This window comes from Patagioenas fasciata, chromosome 4, assembly GCF_037038585.1.
Source record: "Patagioenas fasciata isolate bPatFas1 chromosome 4, bPatFas1.hap1, whole genome shotgun sequence".
NCBI lineage: Eukaryota > Metazoa > Chordata > Aves > Columbiformes > Columbidae > Patagioenas > Patagioenas fasciata.
In genome coordinates, this window is record NC_092523.1 from 60,276,838 (window position 1) to 60,303,527 (window position 26,690).

Consider the following 26,690-nt stretch of genomic DNA (forward strand, 5'->3'; position numbering starts at 1 on the left):
ATTATTTTAGAAGATGTGGAGATGAAATATAGAGTCCTACCTAGGGTTTCTTTTCCTGTCTAATTGTGTGAGTATTTTCACACATCTTAAACACAGGGGAGAAGTACAGACCAGAAGAGCTATGGCCTTTTGGCAGTTCCTTCTTGCAGCTGTGCTGCTCTCTTTAGGTCATACTGCAGTAGAGAAATTTGGTTCACCAGCAACACTGCTAGAACCATTTTGTGATGAGGTCAAGAGCTGAATAATCATCCCATTGATACGTGAGTGAGCCAGAAATTCCACTGAAAGAGGACAGTGACTTTCTGTGCTGCTTACCTATTACAGGTCACAGAACTCATGAAGGGAAAATGGGGGACCGAGGGCACTCTAGCACATGACTGTTTATGTAACTCTGACTTTTAGGTTTTCTTTGTTGCTGTTGATATAATAAAAGGAGTTAAGGCAGACCTTTGTGTCGTTATTAAAATCATGATTTTCTTGCAAGCATCCCTGTGGGAAAGTCAACATAGCTACTGCTCTGGGTGTTTAGTCCAATCAGATGGAGCTGTAAGTGCTTTTTAGAGGTGGAGCCCCTGGGATGCTGGTGCACAGTCTGCCCAGTTTCTCCAGAGCAGTCCTACAGCACTCACATCCACATGGTCTGGTGGGTGTGGGAACGCACAAAGGTTGTACAGCCCAAAGAAATGACATTCACTTGTTTTTTAAACATTTCCAACAAAAAGAACCTGAATAGAAAAAACATAGTTTGTAAGCAGCTAGGCTGAGCAATTTATATAGGATACCACAGAAGAGACTTCCCATATGTGACTGCCATTTTTAGGCCTATATGTGCCACTTTCTGTAGGATCCGATTGTGAAGCCAACAAGGGTTTATGTGAAGCTGACATTCAGAGGTGATGTGAATTAGAAGGTGATGTGATATTAGGAAGTGATCTGTTCTATCTATTCCTTCCCGTTGCTGAAATGATGCACTTAGACAGCGTACATAGTTTACCTAAAGGTATCTACTGTATTCAGTTCTTAGCTCCTTCATTCTTTTCTCCTTTGTATTATCTGGTCTGCACTAAATTCTAATGTGACACCTTTGTGGATGATAGTTCTCTCTCAATGTGCTGTTTGCAGTTAGGACTTCAAGTTCATCTCCTCTAATTTCATCCTGGAGCTTCTCCAGTATGGCTTCTTTTTTCCATGTTCCACTAAATGTGTTCTACCCAGGATGGCAGTTTCTGGCAAATTTCAAGGCTTCTGTGCCAGTGGTACTTAGTGTGTTTGACTGAAGGAAGTGAGCATCCTTCTGCATTCCAGTTCTAAAGGGCGTAAATTGGCTGGCTGTCACAGAACTAAGATGGAGACATCATTGGCCTTGTGTTCTCTTCTGGAATGTGCAGCCATCATGTGATGGGAAACTCTTCTTACTTGACTATTATGCTGATGATAACAATTATAATGGAACCTGTAAAGAGCGGGTGTTCTGACGTGGACTGTGAGAAGAGTGAACGTTGGTCTGATCCCTAATCCTTATTTGAGGGATCTAAGAAAGCAGACAGAAGGGAGTAGGACATGGGAAGCCATCAGGAGGCCAAATATGAGCACACTAGTTTACTATTTGCTTCGCTTCTTCCTTGTCCATGACTAGTTAAATGCCTTTATAGATGTCCGTGCCTTCTCGGTTGTCAGCTGCTGCTTCTCATTCATTTCCATTTTCTTGCTATTCTTGATAAAAGTCATATGAGGCTAAGTTCTAGGTTGCTCAGTTGTTGTCTCTGCCTTATTTTTGATGCATCTGACTATTTTCTTGGCCATAAACTGATCGCTCATCTGAATCTGTGTTTTCTCAGAACTCCTTCATTTAAGTTTAATGTGTCCTTTCAAATTCTTTAGGTATCTTTGCAGAGCTCCTCAGTTCCCCAGTGTAAACCTATCACTTAATCCTAGCTCTTTCAGTAGTGTTTAGTGTAGAAAATGCAGAGGATGGTTTATGATAGACGTTAGAGATGGAATAAGCTGTTGGGGCAACAAATTAGGAAGATGATCTCGGCGCCAAAGAGCCAACAAATGCAATTCATTTAGGTTGACACAAACTTGAATGAACATATTTGAAATCCTTATATAGATTAAGATATTTGATATCAAGATAATAAAGATGAGGTTTGGCTTTCCTGTCCCTTTAAATACTGGTCCTATATATTCCCAGATTTTTCTTGAAATGTAACTGCTGAAGTTAGGGCAATCTTATCTGATTTATCTCATCAGCGATTTTCCTGTGCACATTTTTTTAAAAATGATTTGACTTCTACCTACTTCTACATTTAATTTTCATTCTGTAATCCCATAATTACAATTTCCATATGTTTCATATCACTGTAGTATATGGATTTGCAATGTTAATTCTGTATTGAAGTTCTTTAATTTACTCATTGCACTGAATGATTAAAGTGGAACTTTGTCCCTATTACCATGAAAATTCAGTCTCTTTGGAGTGGGTTCTTTAACTGTAGCCTCTTATCAGATAATCTCTGGTGATCCGAATGGTGTTCTTTCAATTATGTTTTCACAGCCCATGTCTGTCGCTCAGTGCCATAACCTGGAGACTGTTCCCGTTTCCTTTTGCTACACAGGCTGTTTCTAGATCTAGCCTACTGCATTCATATTTCTCCACTCCAAGTCCTGCAAAGTAGAACTGTGGATCATCTCAGACTTGCCAGTTTTGTGAATGGCATGTGTATATTATGTTTCGTACAGTTCAAATTTCCCACATTTGAATTGGGTGACTCAGATATAAATCAACAAACATGTTTGTCTTTTTCAGTTTTCAGATAAAAGTAGTTTGGGCAAGTTAATATTTACATTTTAAGTCATACCAGGGTCAAATTCTAATCACTACTGTAAGTAAAAGGGCAGATGCTCACAAAGTGAAATAACATACTTTGGGATCAACAAGATTTGTCTCTTAAACTGATCTCTTGAAGAAGAAACAGAACTTCTCTGTGTTCGAAAACAAGCAGATGAGTGGGCGAGTGAGGGAAACTGGTGCTTCTTCAAACAGCGCTTCAGCACACATGTGTGGCTTTGCCAGAGATTGTTTGATATTGGGCTACAGTACTGGCAGCAGTTGCCCAACAGTATTTTGGTGCCTTTTGCTTTCTCTGACCAGAGCGAGAAGTACTTGTGTGAGGCTCCGGAGTGCTGTGTGATGGGCTGTCCTGAAGCGTGCAGGACCTCTGCCAGTGATAAATGGTTTGGGAGGCAGTTCTCCCTCCAGAACTGCCATGGAAGCCAGGAAAGAGAAGTGTTGACAGGTCTTGACTCTTGAATCATGTTGAGAAGAGGCAATCTCATGAACAGTTACTCGGTAAAAGTTGGTGAGATTGCCAGCCAGGTCTTGTTCCAAATGAAGTTGGTGCAGATTTGCCCCTAACTCTGAAGTTACTTTTTCCTGCTTTGCAACTTCTGTGTGGTTTCTTACCCATGCTTAGCATTTCAGGTTGCAATAGAAATGAAACGCCAGTAGCTTAATGTCCGTAAGTAATTCTGTAATAAAAACTACAGTATATTTATGGTGGAGAGAAGAAATTTAAATGTGGTATTACATTTCTATTCCTGGCTTTCAAGGACTTTTCACTAGAGCTCCTTAGCTGTGTTACAAGAGAAGGGAAAAATGTCTCATGCAGATCTTCTGCCACAGACCTGAAAAACAGCTGAAGTTTCTTGACAAGACACATAGAAGTTGGCTCCTGTTTCAGGCAAAGCTGGTCTGGGTATCCTATGAAGTCTCTGAGTTCTGCGGGAGGGTTTTCTTTAATTTGAAATTGTAGGGAAGTTGGTGGATTGGGCTGATTTCTCCTGGAGTTCACAAGCTTGTTCAAACTCACAGACTGACAAGTTGGTGTGAATTGAAAACCTTCCCTGAAGGCCATGAATGGCAACTTTACTTAGAAATGAAATTGCCACTCTTCTAAATCAGTTCACCAATGTTTAAAAGGGGCTTGGCTGAGCTGATGATGAGACACTGATGCTGGCCTTTTCAGCATTAACCTTACAGCCTTAAAGTACAATGGACTTGATACTTCAGCAACTGAAGGAAATTACTGAGAAGAGGACAATCAGAACTGTGTCAGCAGTTAGACATCTGGTTTCTGGGTACAGAAGAAACTGCACTGGTGGAAAAAAAAAAATCCAGCTGGCTTTTGGGATAGAGATGCTGCAGAGGAAATTTGCCCTTTGTTATGGAGACTGCTTGAAGATTTGGAAGTGCTTGAGTGGTTACAGGTAGATTAGCAACAGGAGGGGGAGCTCTCACTCAAAGAGGAGGGAAATTCTGGACTTGGTAGCAAACCTTTAAGTGAAGAGTACTGCACTCCTGCTGCTCCCTGTCAATAAAATGTTGCTGTCTGCCTTTCATATAGGCAAGACCAACGGAGAACATGTGTGTCTGGAGAAGGAAAGGCAATCCATGTCCTGTTCCTGTCTCTTCTGCTATTGCTACTTTGTTGTTGTTGTTCTAGGCATAATGTAGTTGTGTTACTGTCAAGGAAAGCTGTGTTGCATCCCTGCTGTAGCAGATATATTTCCTTTCCCCCGCCTTACCATCAGCTTCAAATACCAGCGTCCTGTTCCTGAGATACTGTGAGTGTTCCCTGAGATGTCAGCTTTGGAGAAGAGGGACTGATAATGAAAATACATGCAGGACATTACTTTTATGGTTAGAGCAAAAATAGGTGCAGGAGAGAAGGAATAATTAATTTCTGGTGCAAGTCGGATGAACAACATTGGGAGTTTTCTAAAACAGTGGTATTTAGTTGGTATTTTAAAGGCTGGTTGCAACTAGGAAACCTATCAACGTTAAGAAATTGACGTACTTGGCAAGGAACAGAGAAGTTCAGGGATTTGGTAAACCAGAAACCCGCTTCCTCTTTTAACCATTTATGCTTAAATATCTCTCAAACTGTAATTTTTGGATCTAGAACTTGTTTGCATCTGGGATGAGTGGATGGATATCTCATCTGACTACACCTAACTATACAGACATGCCTCAAGTTACTTTTTAGTGTTCACGGGGTGGAAAGGGAATACATTCAGTTCTCCTCCAAGCAGCAAAGTGCTGGCTCAACTGATTATGATCTATCTTTATTTGAATGTACATGGTATTGGCCTTTATGCGTGTGTTATTGTTAACCTTGCCATGCCTGTGATGTTAAGTTGGATAACGTAAACATAATTTTAAGTAAGTACTTTGGGTTTTGCTTGGCTTTTGTTTGTTTTGAATAGGAAAGATGGTAGCCCTCCTCTGCTTAAATGGCTAATCAAAGGTAACTGAGTGCTTTTATTGTGGGCTCTTAAAACACTGGTGAATTTTTTTACAGAGAGTTTTGAGAAAAAGGAATTTATTGTGAGACTATTCCTCATATTCTGTATGACATTAAAAAAACCCTTTGCTTTCAGAGTATATGTTGGTATCTATACACTTCTGACACAGCTGACTGCGTTTTCCCCCCCTAAATTAATTGGATCAAAGCAATAATATAAATCTAAGTTTTTCTTCATCAGCTTCTCTCCAAGTTTTGTAGTTTACCAGAATTAAATAGGGAATCTGGGAATAATACATGATCGTAGATACAGTACATATCATGCAGTATTATTTCCCGCATGTCAGTGGAGGGTTATATTAAATCCCTTTGTTTTGCTGTAGTATGATTACAAAGATTCTTTTGTAGCTTGGGACATTGAGTCTAAAAGCAAGAAATGCAAGAGGTATCTGGCAAGAGAAGATAACATTAATTTAATTCTAGCAGTGCTGTTGTTCTTGACTATGTTCTGATTGGCCAGCAAGATCTGCAAAAGAAGTCTTGATCATATATGTGTGACTTTGAATACCTATCACGAAGAAGAGCAATCCAGGGTCACAGTGCTTTGAACGCTGCCAGCTAAGTCTCGGGAGGGACTAGATGTGTTGCAGTTAACAGAGAGGAGAAAATGTAACTAACTGCATTGAGACCAGCAGGGTTTTTTCTTCCCCCCCAAGTTTAGGATGATCTTTAAAACTTTTACATGAATGAAGAGTAACAAGCAGGTAGTGTCTATATAAGAAGAAAAAAACCCAAAGTTTAGTTTTGTGTGTGTGATATTCTTATCCCAAATAGTTGGAGAGATGAGAGCTGTAGCTTGCCTTGATGTGTTAGTCATTTCAGCTATTCAGGAATGAATTGTGTATTATCAGCACAAATTTATTTTAGATAGGGGTCACTGCAGGATTGGGCTGAGATTTAAAGTCGCTGGAAGAAACTACTTTGAGTAGCTACACACCTGATCTGCCTTTGAAGGCTTGCCTATGCCAGCTGTACAGAGACACAAGTATCCAGTAATTTCTAGGCCTATTAAATCCCTGCTTTATACCACAGAGTTCATAATATTTTGCAGGATGTACAAACTATACTGATAATGAAGAATTTGCAATACATGAATATATTATGTATATTTGTATTGTTGCAGTTTTAGCTGTTCTAGTTATGCTGACTGAAGGATGACAGGCTTGTCATGATTTTGTCTTCAAAGAAACACTCATTTTCAAAAAAAGTTTTCCTGGTCAGTCAGTCCAGGCTGATGCCGAGTCCATGCACTTTAGGGCGATGTTAGGAGACTATTCAGGAGGGTCATGCAGAGGCCAGGCGTACTTCATGCTACAAAGCTATTTTATGCAGATTTGGGAATAATACTGTTGTTCTTGGTTCCACACAGATGGTACCAGACAGGAAGAAGTGGAAGGTGAACTCAGTGAAGAAGAACGCTGGTTTGGAAATTCTTCAGAAACTCCTTCAGAAGCATCATATGGAGAAGTCCAGGAGAACTTTAAGTTGTCTCTTGAGGACAGAATCCAAGAACAGTCCACTTCCCCAGATACTTCTTTGGGAAGTGCAACTCCTAGCAGCAACACAGCAGAGTTGGGAACCATTGAAAATGAGGCACTAAGAGACACATTACAGAGCAAAGAGCACCTTTCTCCTGATGTGTCATCTCTGTGTGAAGAAGAACCTTCTGGTCCAAATAAACCACTGAGCAGTAATTTGAGGCGGCTGCTGGAGGCTGGCTCCCTCAAGCTGGATGCTGCTGTTACAGTCAATGGCAGAGTTGAGTCCCCTGTAAATCTCGGCTCAAATCTCTCCTTCTCTCCACCTGCTCATCATGCCCAGCAGCTGAGTGTTCTTGCCAGAAAGCTTGCTGAGAAACAGGAACAAAGTGACCAATACAATGCAAGTAGTCACTTTATTTGGAATCAAGGTAAGTGGTTGCCAAACTCAACCACCACCTGTGGTTTGTCCCCTGATTCAGCTATCCTGAAACTGAAAGCTGCAGCCAACGCTGTTCTGCAGGACAAATCACTTTCAAGGACTGAAGACACTGTTAGATTTGAATCCTTTTCCTCACCGTTTAGTTCTCAGTCAGCCAGCTCCACATTAGCAGCTTTATCTAAGAAAGTAAGTGAAAGAAGCATGACTCCTGGGCAGGAGCACCCGCCTCCGGCTAGTTCTTTCCTTTCTCTGGCTTCTATGACCTCTTCAGCTGCCCTTCTGAAGGAGGTTGCTGCAAGGGCTGCAGGCACTTTGTTGGCTGAGAAGAAGAAATCACTGGTTGCTGAGGATCCCCTGCAGCTTTCAGAGATGAAGCAAGAGAAAGCAACTCCACCACAGTCTTTGGAATTATTGTTACTGCCAGTCCCTAAGGGAAGAGCATCCAAACCCACTAATACAGGTATGGATACAGTTTGAGCCACTAAGGGGAATGTATTTGTTTTGCTATAGGCATATATAACACTTCTTCGGGGGGTCTGGACTTGCTTTGGTTCCCTGTATTATGAGAATAAGAAATAGGTACTTTAGGTAAATGACAGAAGAGCTTTTTAAAATGCCACTTGAAGACCAAACTGTCACAAAGTTTTCCATATTTGAAAGCTACGAGTGTACAGTTCAGTACTCTTTTTTTTTTTTTTAATTCCTTACAATGGTATTTCCCCCTCTCAACAAATTCAGAATAAGTCCATGAAAATATTTAATGGAGAAGATCAAATAATTTCTGTTAGGGAGCTCACGGTATCAGTGAGCATGTACAAAACTAGTGCTTTTGAAATATTGGACAAGGGAGAATTCTCCCTCCTGCTGTCTCTTGTCACAAATGGACTTTTGTATAATCCTTACTACCCTGTCCTAATTTACCAGAGTATATTATTATGTTGCCACTTTTCATTAAATTTTTTTGCAGCAGCATGAACAAATTTCGTGTTTGGTCTTTTACAATCCTTTGTCATGTTAAAAAAAAAGCAAACTGCATTTCTCTAATTTGCTCAACAAGAACCATTTTACACTTCTGACTTCCCTCTACTAGTTCTAGCTGTCAGCAGTCAGGGAATCAGACTTACAGGGAATGAGAAGAAACAGTCTTGTTAACAAAAGCTTTCAAGAACTGGTAAGCCATGCAGGGAAATTTAAATGATCCATCTTCAAGATAAGGAAAAATAAGATTTCTTTTGTCTCTTTCTATAAGAAGTTCACATCACAGGTTCATATTTCTGGTAGAACATACAGGCTTCAGGTGGTGTTGGTGGTGTCCCTGCAGTGATGGTCTGCTACAGAAGGGAAGGAAGCATGTCAGGTATCTTCACGAGATGTACAATTGCTCAAGTGGTTCAGAATATTGGAGATTTATCAGTCCGAGTTTCATCATGTTTACTCGCTTGACTGTACAGGTGGAGCAAGCCAGTGGACAGACGTGAAGCCTGACATGGACACTGTATAATTGCACTGCCATCTTTCCAACCTAGCCTTTTTGTTTAGGGATATGATGAGGTCTGATCTGTCCCTGCGTGACTCTTAAAAACTCACAGCATAGAAGCTATTGGATGGATGGCAGTGCTCATTCCTCCCTTGGAGGAAGAGCGAGCGGGATGCGATGAGGTGCAGTCAGTACCAGTTTTTTTCCTCTGAGTTAACATGTGTTCTACAAATGCTTTGCTGGTGTGTTTTGCCAAGGCAATTAAAGTGGCAAACTATTTTTGGCATGGGTCTGGCCTAAGGTTTTCATTAGCTTAGATTAAGTTCTTTTTGGAGTAACATAAGCTAAACCAAAAAAGGTCCTTTTGTGTGGTAATAGGAATACCCACACCGGCTACACCAGTGTGACTGTGGGCGTGAATTTAACATGACTTTCCCCATGAAGACTGGCCTTCATAAAAGGCAGTCAGCTATGCGTAGAAAAGGAGGAAGGTTAAAATGTATTTGAAGTTATTATTTTATTCCCTGCTGAAGAAAAAGCTGTTCACGTCATAAATTTCTACTGGGGAAAAGTAAATGGTTGTAGTAAAATCCAGATTCTGTGTTTGACCAACAAACTACAGGATTTGTCTGTGCAGCTTATACTAGAGGAGGGCTCTGTGCAAGTGTGCTGGTAGGACCAGCACTTAATAAACTAGCTGGGATGCAGCAAATTCCTAGTAATGATTCTCTTTGTGGAAGGCCAAAGCATACTGCTGCTAAAAGATGACAAATGGGGGCTGACTGCCTCAGGTCCTTGGTAACCGAGGAATAACTATTCACTTTTTATAATATATGGGACTAGTATCCCAAGAGGAAGGGTGTTCCCTTTCAGTTCATATGCACTGGGCCAATGCCAGTTGGCATCCAAGCAAAATTTATAGTGTAATGTTCATTACAAAAGTTCTCTTAAGTCCATTTTCTGATATGCTATTAAGGTTTTCTTTTCTAAATAATTAACTGACTGAAAATAAAAAGCAAGCTGTTGGTTAGCATGTATGGATGTTGATTATGGAAAGCCAGACTCCTGGATTCCTTCAGACATGGAGAAATGCAGCTTGCAAAAAGAGAGGTCACTGTTTAATGACTTTTGATTGAAGACTTCACTTCTGTAGAAGTGGAGTAGGGCAGCTGAGCATGTGTTTTTGCCATGATAATAAATATCACGCATTCCTGATTCTTTTTGCACCTACAATCTTATGGCACTAAAAGCAGAAAATAGTATTTCATTTTATAATTTTGTGTGTGTCTGATTACTCCTTGAGCCATGGGGTTTTTGTCTTGTTCCCAGAGAGGGACCTCTTTTCCCAGTAGGCCTAGCTTGAGAGGTGTTTTTGTCCCCTCATGCTTGAACATTTATGGCACTGGTGAGTTTGCTTTGTTATTATGAATCTTACTCACCCACTTACCTTCAACTAGCTTTGGTTATGAGAGCAATACTCAGTGAGATTAATTAGGTGTCTACAGGTAAGGAACAGTAAAGATGGAGGCTCTTTAAAGAGAAATATGCTAATAACAAGAGTATGCCAGCTGCTCTTTTGTCCACCATGTTGAGCCATTTGCTTGGGATTATCTCAGGCAAGAAGCTGGAGCCATAGCTTATCAGAGCATAGTCACCTCTGAAATGGCATGTCAGGTTTTCATTACTTGCATATTGTTTATCATGAAGTGGTACAGAGAAGACTAACTTTTCTATCCATTTGTTAATATTGCCAATTTTATAAAATGCTCTTGTGTTTGGGATGAAATTTAAAAGGAAGCCTGGAATCTCTGTTAAAGTTTTGATGTTGTTATTGAAAGAGTGTGGGTGGCACACCCTTCTTTTACTGGATAAATGCATGGTTCGTGTCACTTTTTGCCTGCAGTGCTTGCAGTTTTGTTCCTGAAGTTTTTTTGGGAAGCACTGACTGATTCTCCCCGTACTGGAGTCACTCTTTCCAATTAATTGACACTGTGTGACATAAAATGCACATCAATATAGATGAAGGAAAGCTGAAGCCCACTTTTTTTTTTTTTTTTTTTAATGCTGGGGTTTATATAGTAAAGACCTAACATGTTTCAGCTTTGGAGAGCACTGTAATTCCTGTGTACCATTAATTGCCATTGTTATTGGTGAAGTCACGTGCATTCAGCCCAGTTCTTTGCGTATTTTGTAACATGCTAAATTACAATTGATCCATCTTGTTTGCAGATTTATTTTTAATTGGGTGGAAAACTGGTAATAGCTTGTAACACGTTTATTTTCTGGATCCTTTGTGATGATAACCAGAGACGGGAGAAAAGATGTGACTGAAGGAAAAGAAGTGATAGGTAAAAATGCTGCCAACATGTTTTTATTGTGGGTTGTCTTTCTTCTGCCTTTTGTAAAGAAGTAAGTAAAGGTGTTTGAAAACTGAAGTGTATGCAATTATAGGATTGGTTTTGGCTTACTCTTTAGAGATGCAGAGCAGGCAACAATTTGATAGTATGTTGAGCATGACAGAATATTTCACAAGGAGAATTTCTGAACTTGCAGAAGTTCATGCTTTGATAGTGTGTCCTTTTTTGTACTTACATAATGACAGTCTAATCAGTTGAATTACAGTGGTTTTGTTTCATACCTAATAGCAGGAATTATATTTTAGGACATAACAAATCTTTCTGGAGGTTTTTATCACCTAGTTCTGATGTTTACTATATCCTTATCAGAAGGAAATAACTGATAATAATGAGATTAAATATTCTGAGAGAAACTCCAAACAGCAGGATGCACATTGCTGAGCTCTGGGTATTTGAAAATAGTCTGTCTTTTACAGTGAGGAAAAAACCTTCCAATTCCATGGTAGTAGTAGGCCTTTCTTTATACTGAGCGGATGAAATCATGGTGAGAAGATGAATTTGTGATTAGTCGTGTAAAGTCAGCAGCAAGGAATTTCTCTTTCCTTCAACCTTGAGACGGCTCCACACCTGATAGACTAACCATATTTGCTTGATAAATGCCACCAAAGCCTTATCTTATCTTAGGTGAATTGGCCACTAAAACACAGTGCAAACATTTAGTAAGCGAGTAGATTTGAAGCACTGGCAACTAGAGAAGCAGAAGGAAACCCACAACCTGAATATCTCTGATGGCTGAAGTTATGGCAGCTTCTGCTCGAGCCGTAACTAAACACTTTCAACAGCAGGGATTCCGAAGTCATTCACTTCTGGAGTTAAATATGTATATCTGATATGCAATACCATCATGCTTTTCAGTTAAGTTGTGGATTGTTCTTTGCTTTATATCCTGCTCCCCTGCTGGCTAACCATCAGATACAGGATACTGGATCAGTTAAGTTAAGCGTATTTTCCATACCCTACTACAACCAACCTTTGATAGGAAATGAAACTGCAAAGTGACGATTGTGAGAGACATCATCTCAGTTGAGTTAAATTATAAGGAACATTAGGACTAGGTGAGATAGAGTAGCATCCTCTGCTGCTTAGCCAAAGGATTTTTGGGACATTAACCTTTATAAATTATGACCTTTCTTAGAGGGAGAATAACTAGATTAGGAGGAAATGGGATTGCAGGGGGAGGAGCTGAAATTTCTGGTACATGCTGTTGTTTAACTGATGTGTCTCTTTGCAGATGAAATTCTAGCATTGAAAAATGGTATCTTGAGTATGTTTACAAGGGGAAGGTATTCGACAAGTGGCTGTAAAGGATCCTCTCTTTTTCTTCCCCCTTCTGCTAAGCCTCAGAAGAAGAAGGAGGAAAGCCTTTCCAATGTCCCATCTGTGGCTTGGTTATCAAGAGGAAGAGTTACTGGAAACGGCACATGGTGATTCATACAGGTTTGAAAAGTCATCAGTGTCCTCTCTGTCCATTTCGCTGTGCACGCAAGGACAATCTCAAATCACACATGAAGGTAAGGGGAATGTTTACTGACAGTCAAAACACTTGAATCATCAATTGAAAAATTATACTATAACAAATATATTTCATTTGCATTTGCAAGAACAAAATTTCCCTAGTTGTACTACTAACGATGCCTTTATTTAAATAAAAAGAGGAAGGAGGAACTTTTTTCATTTGATTGCCTTTCCATTTTATGGAATGTGGAAACTGTGTTGGGTTATGTCAACCGGGTGCAGCTCAAGCTGTCTGTGATGGACTTAGTTCTGGACCTGGAACCACCAAAAGCAGGGATGTTAGCTGAGATGTGACACCATGCAAACACAGCAGTGCTACTTTTCTGGGTGCCAGCCAGTATCTCTGTGTGCCATTGCATCACACGAAACCGACATACCACCTTGGCCAGCATTAGCAGGGAATCTGCCTGTTACTTTTATTTTGAGAGGCCTGCAGTTTTACATTCTTTTTTCGCTGTAATATTTAACTGTGGGCACTTCAGGAGTGAAGCATCCAAAACAAAATGAATGACAGATTATACTGTAATGTTTTGTTTTCAAGTGTTTTAATTAAGTTTCAACAGTGCTTTTAACTCAGCCTAAATTTAGGCTCAAACTGAAGATAAGCTTTTGAAGGAAGCAACATCTGCGTTGATATGGAAAAAATATAAACATGTAAAGAAGCTCTCTGTCCATTTAGCTGAAGTACTACATGGTTGCAACATATACACCGTGCCTGGTCTTACAAGCTGTAGAACATGCTTAGTGAAGTAAAAATGGTACCTGTCCCGTTACGCCATGGATGAAGAAGCTAAAGTGCTAGAGGTTTTCTTTGTTAATGCAGTTGAATTATTATAATAACAGTGAAATGTTTTATTATTGTTAGCTCTTTGTCTGTTTTGGACAAATGTGTGTGTAAAAGAGTATTAGACTGGTGTGGAGGGGGACAGAAATGCTATTTAGCTTTTTATATGGTACTGGGATCACTAGACAGGAATCTAACCTTGCTTATAACTGAGTAAGTATTCACTGCAGTGTAAATGATTCAGATGATGCCAATGATTGAAACAGCAGATCTTGCTTGTTTCAGGTCCTTGCTAGGTATGAAATCATCCCCCTAAAGTCTGAAGGCTCATCCCTTAACTCTCCTGCTGTGGATCAATGCACTATTCCCAGACATCCTTGGTGTATCATGCTAAGCCTTATCATTTACAAGTAGGTTTGGTGTTTGTGGCTCTTTGGTTTAGGACTTGGTGTTCCATGTTGACAAGATCACTCGGGTGGCCATCCCAAGTAGAAGACGGGTACTAAAAGTGGGAACACAGTATGATAAAAAAGGGTTTTTGTTTTCAGTTGCTGACAGCCTGCGCAAAACATACATCACCTAAAAGCTTTCTATTCCCTGGCAGGGGCCTGTTGTCATCCCCTGCTTTGTAAAGGGCATTCCTGTTATTCCCTGCAGAAATTCTTGTTCTCTGCTTTTTTTGCAGGTTGAGGGCCTATCCTTTCCTTTTTGGCATGGTGATTTCCATAGGTGGTCACAGGTAGATGTTGGAGAAAATTAGGGACTCTTTCACCATTTCTGTGTGCTACACAGGGGCAATCTGACGCCCTCATGCTCTTTTCTGCTCCCCACCTAACATAAACCCCTTTTTTAAATGAATCCATGTCATCTTAAAAGATCCCTTGTACAGCCATGTAATATATACCATTAATTATTTGGTAATATAGTAATTATTACTAAATAATGCTCAGTTAGAGATCATTGAGGTCAGAGTCAGGCCCCGAGCTGCTTGACACAATGAAAGCGATTACAGCCTCCTTTAGCTGTACTACGGAGATAAGATCTGAAGTCTCCTCAGTCAGCGCAGGCCAATCATGCAAGTCATGATGGACTCAACAGTCTTTGCTGGTAAAACTGCTCCCTGTTTAAGATGAAGGCAATTGTCCTATAAAACTAGATGGCCTGTGTTTGGTCGTCTGTCCTTCTTTTAGTCTTATGGATAGATATAAAGAATAACAAGTACAAGAATCTGAAAGATTATATTTTAACTTAATTTCAGTGGGTTTCATACACTTTTCTCAGCTGAGTAGGCCATTTGTAAAAATAGTTTCTACCGCATGAAAATTGAGGCAGGTGAATAAGGTAGGGGCATGTTAGTCATGTTCAACAGTGTCAGACATAATTTGAGTTCTCTTTGGTGAAAGTAGAGATTGATCACAAGTTTAAAAATAAAAAATATCAGATTTCTTTCCTCATTATAAAAAAATGCTGCTTTTAAATTTGTACATAAATAGGTATGAGTTTATAGTAACTGACACATATATAAGCCAACAGATTTTAAAGTTGAATGAATATGCATCAGAAATGGTACAGCACATCTGGCAGCTACTTAAGATGCAGCATTCTGGTTATGCTGGACGGATGTTTCAGTTCTCTTCATTGTCCTAGGATCCTTTGGGAGGTACCTGGCCTTATCTCCTTCCTGGCAGGCAACCACCAAGGTAGAGCCTTGAGCTCTCCACCTGAATCTCTCTCCCCATGAATCAATTGTGGCTATAGGCGAAGATACATTTTTCAAAATCAAAAATCTGCGCAAAATCAGGGTATTAAGCTTGTGTTTGTTGTTCATTATAAGCAAATTTTTATTCTAGGTTGCTATCACAAGTGAAGTTTTTTTTTCCTTTATGCTGCTTTTTGGTTTTCAGGTTTTACGTTCTATTGATTAGGATGACAGGCAAAATCTGTTGAGGTGTTTTCTCCAGCTGCAGTCGTCAAAATCTAATAGTGGTGTCTTTTATTCCCCCTAGGCAGCATAACCCTGAGCTGAAGCACTTTCTCTTTTTCTAGGCCCTTGTAGGCATTTTCCATTGAAACTGGTCATTTAGAGGCTTAATTTCCATGAGTGGTTTGTGTGCGTGTCCATATAGGCCTTCCTTATTATGTGTACCTTTAGGTTAACAAATAGTAACTATATAATATAAATACTGTATAATCTTATGGTAATTATAACATGTCAGACTGATTAGCCCAGAATACAACATTGCCAACATTTTTGGTGTCTTGTCGCTTGCTATAGAATGTCCTAATAGAGAGCTGGATTGATTCCAGCTCTGACCATATTCGGATCTACGTGTGCTACCTACGGTGTTGATGAAACATTCCTCCAGTAAGGGCACTTTGCCAGGACCAACACACAACTGGAGGCAAGGAAGTGAAAAGCAGGAAGGGAACCAGAAGGAAAGTTTCCACGCAGGCATAGAATGAACAAGAGAGGCTGAAGAGACTGCCTTTTAAGGCACACAGCATTATCTTTAATTGTTATATGGTATTTAGATTCCACAGTAATAGGCACCTTAGTAATAGGCAATCCTAAAAGAGATACAGTACTGAATTTTATTAGTCTGTTTTGGAGACAAATTGTAGGACATGCATAACCATAAGTTTTGGCCCATATTCCCAGGAATCCAGAGGTAGTGTCTTAGGACTTGACTCTGGTATCATGGTGTGGTTTCCAGGGGTGCTGAGAACACTGAAAATGAAACTGGACCAAATTAATGGGTAACCGAGAGAGGTGTCTCGTCCAAGCAGGCAGAAAGGGCTGTGCTTGAGTCCTTTTTTCTGCTTATCTGAACATACATTCAGTTGGAATATGTTGTTTTCTTCTTGAGAAGAAAGAGTATCTTGCAGAAAGCAACAGAAAGGGGTGGCATAATTCAGCAAGATGTTTTCAGGCTTTTTTGTTTTTCCTGGTAGGGAAGTAGAGATTAAGTTCGCCTCAGAGCAATGCCACAAGCATCAGTCAGATTTTGGCCAATGATCTTTGGATCATGCACATATCTTCCTAAGCAATTGGTGGATGGACAGGCTGTGAGATCATACAAATATGTTCCAAGAAAGCAACAGGATATTAGCCTGATCACTGGGAAGGGGGAATGAGGAAGAGGAGCATATGGCCAAAAATAATATCTATAAATGTTCCTTGTGCTGCTATATAGACATAAGGCAGAAATGAGTAAGCCAGGTCTTCTAGCAGTGGAAAAGAAGTTTAGCATTGTGGACACGTGCTGAGGCGTGATGGATGGCAGAAAATGAGGGAAGATTAAGCTTAACAGAAAAGAGATGCAGTGGCAGGCAGGTCACGTGATGCTCAACCATGGGATCTTCATGTTTCTGTTCCTTGTGCAGAGGGACCATGTAGTGAGAGCTCAGATTAATATTCCTATGTAATAAGAAGAGAGTTATAATCAGCCTTCTGATTAGCGTGAAGCTATTCATTACATGATAGCAGGAATAAGGAAGGGCTGTGAAGAATGTAGCCAGGTGCTCACTGCCCCTCAGTGATTTGCTTTTCCCTCTTTTTTCCTTAGCTAAGGTCAGAAAACAGAATAAACATTCCTAGTACATTTTGTTGAAGTACAGGACAGGTTATTTTAAACCATCTTCAGCTTATTGGGAGAAGGAGGCTGGCTGTGTTTTATGGGAGGGTTTTTTGTTTGGTTTGGTTTAAGCTAACCTTAAAGAGCCCTGGGAGGCACATATGGTTCCATTACCTCACCTCAGCCAAGGGAAGGGAATGCAAACTTGCAAAGCTTTTCAACAAGTGAAATCTGTGCCTTGAGTCTCAGATACATACCACAAGTGACTTCAAATATCTGTCTTTTAATCTTGTCACTTTTCATGTATGAGACAGGGAATACATTGAAATCTTAAATCTTAAAAGAAAAAAAAAGGAGAAGAAGAAATTTTTCTTGGAAGACCTAGTCCAGTCGAGCCCTGCAGAGCAGCTTTTTTTTTGTTTACTTTCAAGCAAAGCAAGGAAATAGTTGCAAAAAGAAAATACTATATAAATAATGTATGTGTCCTGAGGGGAAGCATCATATCAGATCTAGTGCCATAGCACTAAACTTTTGCAAGTGCAATATTTTTAAAAATGAGGTAACTTATCAGAAAAGAGCATGAAATGAAAAGGCAGAGGGCACATGATAGATGCAAAATGGAGACCTCTCAAGTGTATGCAAATGCAGCCACAGAAAAAGGCGTTTTACTAAAAGATGTTTTTTTTAAAAAAACAACCAAACAACAAAGAAAACCAAACACACACAAAGCTCCCCAACCAACCAACAAAACCCAGAAAAAATGAGTGATTAAGCAGGTATGGCTAAATGACTGGGTCGTAGTTTTTGTTGATTGTAGTAGCTGCTTAAAAAGATGCCCCTCATTAAAATGTTAATCCACTTGAAAGTTGGTGAGAAAAATAAAACTTACAGTAGGCAAAGCAAAAGTGATAATCAGGTCCCAGAAAGTAAGTAAAGACTGAGTAGGCAGAAGCAAATAAAACAATGAATGGATTCAGCACCCCAGTCCCCTTATGTTCTGAGTTTGTTTAGGGATGAAAGTTCTCAAAAGAAACATTTCCTTTTACTCTGCGTGTTTACAAAATAATAACCAAAAATATCCTGAGTCCCTCAAAAGAAAGTTGAATACCAGTCCTTCTCATCCTGTGCCTCATGACTAGAAGAGGAAAGTCTGTGTGAAACAGTACTCCAACTTACAGGAAGGGTAAAAGATCTACCTCACCAGTACTACAAAATTGCAGGATGTGCCTGTGCCAGTGTCCCTCGCCCCTACTCCCCATTGTACCCTCTTAGGTGGGATCATGTGTATTTCTAACTGTGATACATCTATATGGACCAGTTGTACTTCCAAACTGGTTGGTAAATCAACAGGGATGTTGCTTTGAAGTATTAAAAGATTATTAAAGAAACTGTTTATGATAGAAGAAATGTTAGTATGTCAACAAAAAATGTTAACAGAAAAAAATACAATTATATGAATGATGTGATATGACAGGGACACGTGGTTTCTGTAAAAGAAAATCGTGTGTTCTTCTACTAAGATGTTTTGAGCATGCCAGGAAAATCATGGACTTCACAATCAGTTGAAATTTATTTGGTCTTTAAAAAAGCCTTTGGCAAAGTTTCTCACTGAGAAGCTGCCAAATAAATTAAGCAATGTGATGTACTGTGGCAAATTAGAAATTCACCAAGAGACAGTAAAACAAAGGGTAGGAAGGAATTAACAATTTTAAGCATGACAAAAGGCTATAACAGAGGGGTGTTCCGTTACAAAGAGTGCAATTGTGCATATTCTAGCAATTGTGATCTGCACAAAATGATGAGCGTGGGTAAGAGAATTGTAGGCAATACAACCTCTTCTATGTGTGAATCAAGATTAGAAAAGGCAAAGTTTGAAAGGGAATAAAAAGAGGCTGGCTGACAGATAACTTCATTTACCCCCTTGTTTATTGTTGACAAATACAAGGTACTGCACCTTGGAAATGAGTCTGATCATGCACCTCGCTGTCTGATATAGGGAACTATAACTACTGAGGGAAAATATCTGGGTGTCGTCATAGATGGTTCAGTGAAAACCTTTTCTTGGCATGTGCAGCAGTGGTTAAAAAGTACATTAGCTATTTGAATGTCTGTAGAATAAAATGGAAATAACACTAAAAATATTACAACGCTGTTGTTAACATACGGTATGCTGCCACTTACAATATTCACTTCTGGTCACTGTGCATCAAAAAGATGTATCAGAAATAGGAGGGATTTTAAAAGCTGGCAATGAAAGTGATCAGTGGGATGGCAAGAACTCCCTTTGAAGTAAGAAACTGAAAAGAATGAGACTGCCAGGTATAAAAGAGGTGTAATCAAAATAATCCATGTGATAGAGAAGATAAATTGAGTGGCCTTTTTTTTTTTTTTACTTTCTTGTAATGTGAGAATGAGAAGGCAGCAAGACACACTAAAAGAAATAAATGGGGGGGGGAAGGTAATTTGTACCGAAGTCCTCAAACTAGGCCTAGAGTTTGTAAGGAGTTTATACTCCTGTTGAAAATTATTGCATACCTGATATCAAGCACACACTGAAAAAAATGTAGAACCACAAAATGTCATCTGCAACTGGGAAGACTGGGGAGTTAAAATAAAGATGATACAAGTACTTTGCACAGTCAGGGAGAATATCCACAGTTAAATGAAATAAACTCATAAAGTAGAAGTCCTTAAATATTTCTGACGTAAGTCAAGCAGTAGTTCTATGGGATTCTGAAAGAACCATTCTCTGTGAGCAGGTTGTGTACTATGGTTGCAGTGTAATTCAGAGAGATCCAAATCTGGCAGCAGTTGAGCTCAGGGACTTTGGAGCAAACCTGTCCGCTGCCCTCTCATCTCCTCCTGCCTGTGGTTGGTGTAGCAACAGCCTGGTTGGGTCTGAAGAGGACATCTGATGGTTTAGGGAGCGTTAGCACAGAGTAAGAGCTGTTCCCTGTCTCCAGGAGGGAGCAGGCCGCTTTTTGGACTGTAACGCTGTGTGACCTGGATCTCCCCTGTGGCTCTGTGTGTAGCTCTACAGGGTTTCTTGTTTCTTATTCTGCAGCAAGTAGTTGCTTCCTTGTCTTTTCCCTCTGAATAACTCAGAATAGCAATTCTTTGCTCTTTTAGCTGTTGTCAAATGAAAAAATAAAGGATAGTTTTTCCTTTAAAGGGATTTTAATGCTCAGCTTCTGTTTCTAAGAGTGTTCAAATTTTTAAATAAATATTGTTATTTGGTTTTGAGAATTAAACAGAATTTAAAATCTTATGTTTGGACTGGACCCAGAACATTGGGGGCTAAATATTGGGCTTGATGTTGTTTCATATGGGGTTTTTTGTAGATCTAAAATTCTTCCTTTCAAAACTCTAAATATTTGGGTTTGAATTCTGTCATTCTTTAGCTGCCAGATAGAAACATAGTTTGTTTTATGAGAAGATGCTCTGTTGCCTTTGGGCAGGAGAAAAATCCAAATTGGATTAATCGGTCCTCCCTATTCTCATCCATTCTCAAAAGATATTGCAGGGGTGGCATGCCATCCTCCTGGGAAGAGAAGGTGGGCTCCCACACAGACTGCACCACCTGACTGTAGCAGTGACAGCCTTTCTAAGACATCGTATTGATGGCTGTGATAAGGGACTTCTAGAAGAAGTGGTTAAATATGTAGGCATGGAAATGTTGATTGAACGGGATCCTGGAGAGAAACCCCAGCGCACAGAATCTCAGTGGGTGTAAGAGATAAAGTTGCCATGGTGAGAGTTCTTGCTACTGTTGGTACATCCCAGCGCTCTTCACAAAGAGCTCACATACTGGTTTGCTCACAGGCCATCCCGTTTCCAGTAGTGTAGACAGGCAGTCTGGTTGGCATTTCTCTTATAACCTGTTAATGTTTAGAATCTATTGTGCTGCTATTCTTCAGCAAGTTTGTTGCTTTAAAACTGTCTTAGGTTAGCATGAGTTTCTAATTTTTTTGTAGTTGTTGTTGTCAGGTGCAATTTTAAGATTCCAGAATTACTTTGTCTGTAAATGTTATGTTTATACAATACTGAGAAGGTCATTCTGTAAAGTGGCTGGTCAAGAGAAATTCTCTCTCGCTATATGTTTGTTTAGTCCAGATCCCTTGAAGAATTACTGAAAGAAAAGTTATACAGCCCTAATGAAAAGTGTCTTCACCAAGTGCAAAAGGACTAAAAGAGCTTCACATTTATGTGAATTCGAGTCCTGTGTACGTAGAACTAGGAATGCTGGATATGAGCTTGTGACTGAATTTCTCTTGCTATGTAGAAAATTAATCAGGCCAAATCTACAACCATGAGAAACACCAGCCTGAGTTTTGACGAAGCTGTGTTTGCACCAGAGCTGTGTTGTTACCTCAGAGCTCTGCAGCATCTGTACCAGGACTTTTGGGATCTAGAATTAGCTCTGCAGAAAACTGGTAAGTGCTGAAAGCCTTAGCTAGAGCTGGGTCTTTCGGACTCCCTGGTGTAGAGCCAAGGTTTGATTAGAACTGGAGCTTTTGGACTCCCAGGCTATAGCAGTGAACCTTGGGTCCCTGGCACAACTGGCTGCTATATGACATATATATATAACAGCCAAGCCCAGGGAGCAGGAGGTAAGTGTGTCACTCAGTAAGGTAGGGGAATCGCTCCTCGTTTGCCAGGAGTTCATCAAACCTCCCTGTGTTTCAGGTGAAATATTTTGCATTGAACAAATTGCCATTTTCCAACAATGATCTGTCTCACTAAAATGTTTCCAGCCAACTCAAGTCATAAGTGAAAATGAATGCATGGAGCTCAGTTTGGTGGCAGTTTGTCCTGATCTCATGTTCATCAGTTAGTACGGAACAAATGTATGTGTTTGCCAGTATTTCTGCAGGGAGTAGTTCAGAGTGCTGTTGTCAGGGTTTAAAATTAATTTGTGAAGCTATAGGGAAAAAACTTTTCAGTATACCTGCTACTATTATGCTGGACTCAATTATTCATTCCCTTTCATGAGTACTGTGTTAAACAATACATTGTATGATTGTATGTATGTAGTTTATATTAATGAGTCTGTCTGTTCAAACAATATGTAGACCATTACATATGGATGGATGGAGTTCTCTTTAAAAGGTAATCAGGATTGGGCCTGAGGATACTAGGCATTGTAGTCATACTGGAGCATGCAGTCTCTATGAGAAAAAGCCTGCAGTAAAAATATGAAGACAGACGAACTGTGGTCATTAATGACCAATAAAATAGAATAAATGGCAAACACCATCTCTTCTGTTTGTATTTTCTCGTAACAGAGCTGTTTATTTTCTAGTAGAATTAATTTGCAGCAAACTGTTTCAATAGCACCTTGGTATTGCCAGGTGCTGTTTTTTCACTCTAATGATACATGAATTGCTGATGGACGTTGCTATGCAGGTTGATGTTTTGCTGGGTTGCCCTGAACAGTTGTTATTTATGAGTTTGCACAGAATGATTATGCTTAGCAGATCATGTAATAGATAGGGCTTTGTTTGGTTGGTTTTTAATCAAGAAAGCTACTAGTTGTAGCTTGGAAGTCTTTTTATTCACTGACAGGTCATCGGGAATCCTTCTGGTTGCAAGGACTGTGTGATCCAAAGCAGACTTCAAGAACATCTGTTTCTGCAGCATGGAAATGTTTTGGGTTTTTTTCAGTTGAGTCTGATATTTATGTTCTCTGACTTATGTGTGAACGAATCCTACTGTTCTTAGTGCCTGACCTCTTTCAAGTGCTCAGAATGAAGACTTCACTCATTAGTTAAATTTTCCTTTTTTTGTTTTTTAAATGATATGGGAAGTGTAGAGACGAGATTTCTATAATGCTAGTAAACTGGTTTGCTTAATACATGCTTTTATCTTTCACCTCCTGAACCAGGTTCATCAGCACCAAGACAGGGGCGAGACCTTTCAATGCCAGCTATGCCCTTTTACCTCCTCCCGCCACTTCAGCCTGAAACTCCATATGCGTTGCCACCAACATTTCCTCAGGACAGAATCCAAAGTGAAGGAGGAAATACCAGAAACTGAGGTGAAGGGATCACCACAGTTAAATAGTGACTCCTGCTCGGGACCACAGAGGGAAGGAGGTGGACCTGACCTTACGGGATCAGCATCTGTATCTAAAACACCCGATGTGGCTGGGCAGCCTAGTGGAGGTATTCCACCTTTATTGGTGAAAGAAGAGCCCAAAGATGACAATGGCATCTCAGCTGCACCTTTTGCTCTTAACACTGTTGACAGAGCCCCCAACAACACAAAGCTGAAAGACTCTTCTGACTTTGTGGTCAATACAGCATCAGCATTATTCAGCCAGGACATCTCTGTCAAGATGGCATCAGATTTTCTTATGAAGCTGTCAGGTAATTGAGCAGCAGGCGGCAGCTTCAGCTGCTCCTTTGTGGGCTAAGAAACAATTTGCCTCAGGTTTGCTAAGTCATGGAATTGCGGGGAGAAAAACATTGCAACTTCTTAACTTCTAATTTCTTGGGTTTTTTTGATAAGGAGAGGTGCACGATGGAGAGCAGAGGGAAAATGGGGAGAGAAGAGAAGGATTTTGCGGTTTAATTGCTGGGATTGGGAGTGAGAACTTTTTATCCAGGCTTTCATTACCTTGCCAAATCTCATGTGGTGTGATTTTCAGGCATGCTGAATACCTGTAGTTCTAGTTTGAAATCGCTGAGGGTCACAAGTGCTCAACATGTTAGAAAAATCAGCTCTTAAATTCTCTACCTTAGCCGCTCTGTTAAATAGGACCAATACAGAAAGTATTGGTCACCTTCCCTTTAGACTAGCATATGAGGTCTAACCAGTCAATATGTGTGAAGTATGAATGTTACTGTATTTCTGGATTATTAGCACTTAAAAAAGGTAGTCCTAGAGATTCATGAGCAGCTCGTAATTTTTATTTTCCAATTTTAATTTAAATCGGTATCTAATGCAAAGCATGTGTTTATTGTGTTTTCGTTCGCTGGCAGATTATTACTGTAAGAATGATATGCATATGTGAGACCGAAATAGAGGATGTATTTAGAGTGAATCTATTCTATGTGTGCTCATATTGATTTGACTGAACAGTTCAGAATTGTGGACATGCTCGGGGGATGCTTTATACTAAATGTTTTCAAAACTCACCTTTAATTCTTAAAGAAAAAGAAATTGGGGAAAATGTCACCGGAGAAACTTCTGTTTCACAAGGAGACGACAGTCTCTATGGCAAGTTTTAGACTTTGGAGATAACCTTTTCTATAGAGAATAATTGATCACCTTCTTCCTTTAAATGGAATATAAGTTGCATTTTAGTAAATGTTATTGTCAGCTGAACTAGAAAATTAGCTCTGTCCTAATGCCATTGCCTTGGTGAAACTACAGGCATTTTTTTGGAAATGCTTGATGCCTCCATCTGCTCAGACCTTTATACCTCTGGGACTGCAGTTCTGTGGGGAATTGAGGAGACTGGATAAATGCAAGAAATGAAGCCTGAGGCTTCATGGAGCCAACCAGGAAAAAGGAATAGAGCTGAGGACAAGCAGGAGGTGAAATGGGCTAGCACAAATGGTTTGTTGTGTGGGTTGGAAGAAGCCACAGAAACCTCCCCTTAAAAACAAACAAACAAACAAACAAAATGGAAAAACCCACCACCAAAACCCAAACAAACAAACAAAACCAACAAACAACAACAAACAAAAAAACCCCAAACCGGTGGGATATTTTATTATGATGACCAACAAAAAATGAGTGAGGATGAGTCTGTTTTGCTTATACATATTTTTAATTGAGTTTTGAATTTGGACGCTATATGAAATCTATTTTGTATGTTGTCTGACAGCTGTCCTGTATCTATGTTGTTGTTCTGATGTCTATCTCAAATTTGGATTGCTGTGTGCTAAGAGGTTCCACACACCAACTGCCCTGACCTGTAGATGGCAGTGCTCGTGATGGCTGCCTGTAGCAAGAATGGGAGCAGAAAGCAGGAGATGGGGGGGAAGCCGGAAAGTTTTAGAAACATGCAACATTTATATGTCTTGTTTTTCATGTAGCAGTTGATGGGGAGCTGTTTACAGTTTGGCAGACGGTCGTGTTTTCGGTGTCTGATCTATTGGCATCAGAAAGGATACAAATGTACATTATTCATGCAAAAGGCCTATGCAGTTATTTTATGGTGACTTACTAAAGGTCTTGAAACCTGACTTGTGTGCACTGTTACCTAGCAACATGTTATAAAGTCACTGGGGGAGTGAGATGTATCTGTAATTTTGTATGTGTGCATATTGGGATGAAAATGTACTGCCAGTCACCAAGTTTACTACACAAGGAGAGCAATGTTAAAAGGAAAGAAATTTCTTTTCTCCTGGGATTTATATTGTGCTATATACATTTAGTTCATGCTTTCTTCCGTACAGGGTGCATAAATTTAGAGTAGAAGTAGTTCTCTTCTACCAAGTTGACTAAGTAATAGCTGCATTTTTTAACTGCTTACTGTGCGGAACCAAGTTCCTTTGAGTGATATATTAGGACAGTCTCTTGTTTGGCCTGTCAGAACTTCAATTATTGACCTTACCTTTTCAATGATGTAAATCTTTTGACATCTCAAATTATATATGCCAATTGTAACAGCCAACACAGATTTGTCGAGACCAAATTATGTCAAAACAATCTAATTTTCTCCTCTGACAGGCCTTGTGGCTAAGAAAGAAGCAGCAGATAGATATCTAGACTTTTAGAGTTTGGCATTTATTCTTATTGCGTATTGATGGTTTAAATGAATGTTTATTTTTGCTTGCCAGTGTTTACTGCCCCTCCTCTTCTCGGTTGGTGTCCATTTGTATGCCTCAGTCTCAAGGGAGACCTTGGAGCCTGTTGGTTTTCATTTCTGGGCAGTTTTGGCTTCTTCTTTTTCCAAGCGTCTGACTCGGAGGAGTTCTTCTTTCCCTTAAGACCTAAGAGTTACGGTTTCCAGTACCACCTCAGAGCAGAAGTTCAACTGCTGCATCTAGGGTGGAAGACGGTACAAAATTGGTGTTTATCAACTATTATGGATTTTTAAATTGAATCTTAATAAGCACATATATGGTCTTGACTCTCAGTATTATTTCTGATAGTGCAATGCAGTACCTTTCTAGCCTAGATGGAGCGGATATCAGATTGTTGGAAAACAGTACACTAAAAGCAGTTCACAGTCAAAAGAGATGTGTAAAAAATGTGCAACTATTCAACAAACCATTGCACAAATACAAAACTAGGGAACAACTAGCTAGGTAACAGTTCTGTGGGAACAGAACAACCTCATACTGGTGCTTAAAAGACAATTATTGTACTGGGATGTATACAGAGAAACAGCTCCAAAGGAGGAGGAAACAGTCCTGCTCTTCACAGTGTCACTGAAGTCCAAGGTTTTGGCACCACAATTTATGAAGAGTGTGGACAGTTGGAAAGACTTGAGAGGAGGGCAGCAGAAATGACTGGAGGTTTAGAAAACATGTCTAGTGAGGATGGATGAAAGGGAGTGAGGTCGTGAAGCCTATAGAGAAGACTAAGGAAAGTCATTAATAAGCCTTTAATGCATTAATAAGTTAGTTTTTGGGGAAATAAATAATCTGTTGGTGATTCATCATAATTAGGACAAAAAAA

General features: G+C 39.8%; 1 protein-coding gene across 5 annotated transcripts in view; it reads left to right on the forward strand.

The window, feature by feature from the left end:
• The window catches only part of ZNF827 (zinc finger protein 827), a 106,387-nt gene that overhangs the window by 18,566 nt on the left and 61,131 nt on the right, over positions 1 to 26,690 (forward strand). For all 5 annotated transcript variants that reach the window (XR_011738866.1, XR_011738865.1, XM_065837409.2 and 2 more), the window contains exons 2-4: positions 6,736 to 7,746; positions 12,519 to 12,691; positions 22,939 to 23,422. Coding sequence is in view for 3 of the 5 variants with exons in the window: in XM_065837409.2 (XP_065693481.2) it covers positions 6,736 to 7,746; positions 12,519 to 12,691; positions 22,939 to 23,422 (1,668 nt within the window). In the remaining 2 variants the exon portion in view is untranslated. The remainder of the gene's footprint in view (positions 1 to 6,735; positions 7,747 to 12,518; positions 12,692 to 22,938; positions 23,423 to 26,690) is intronic.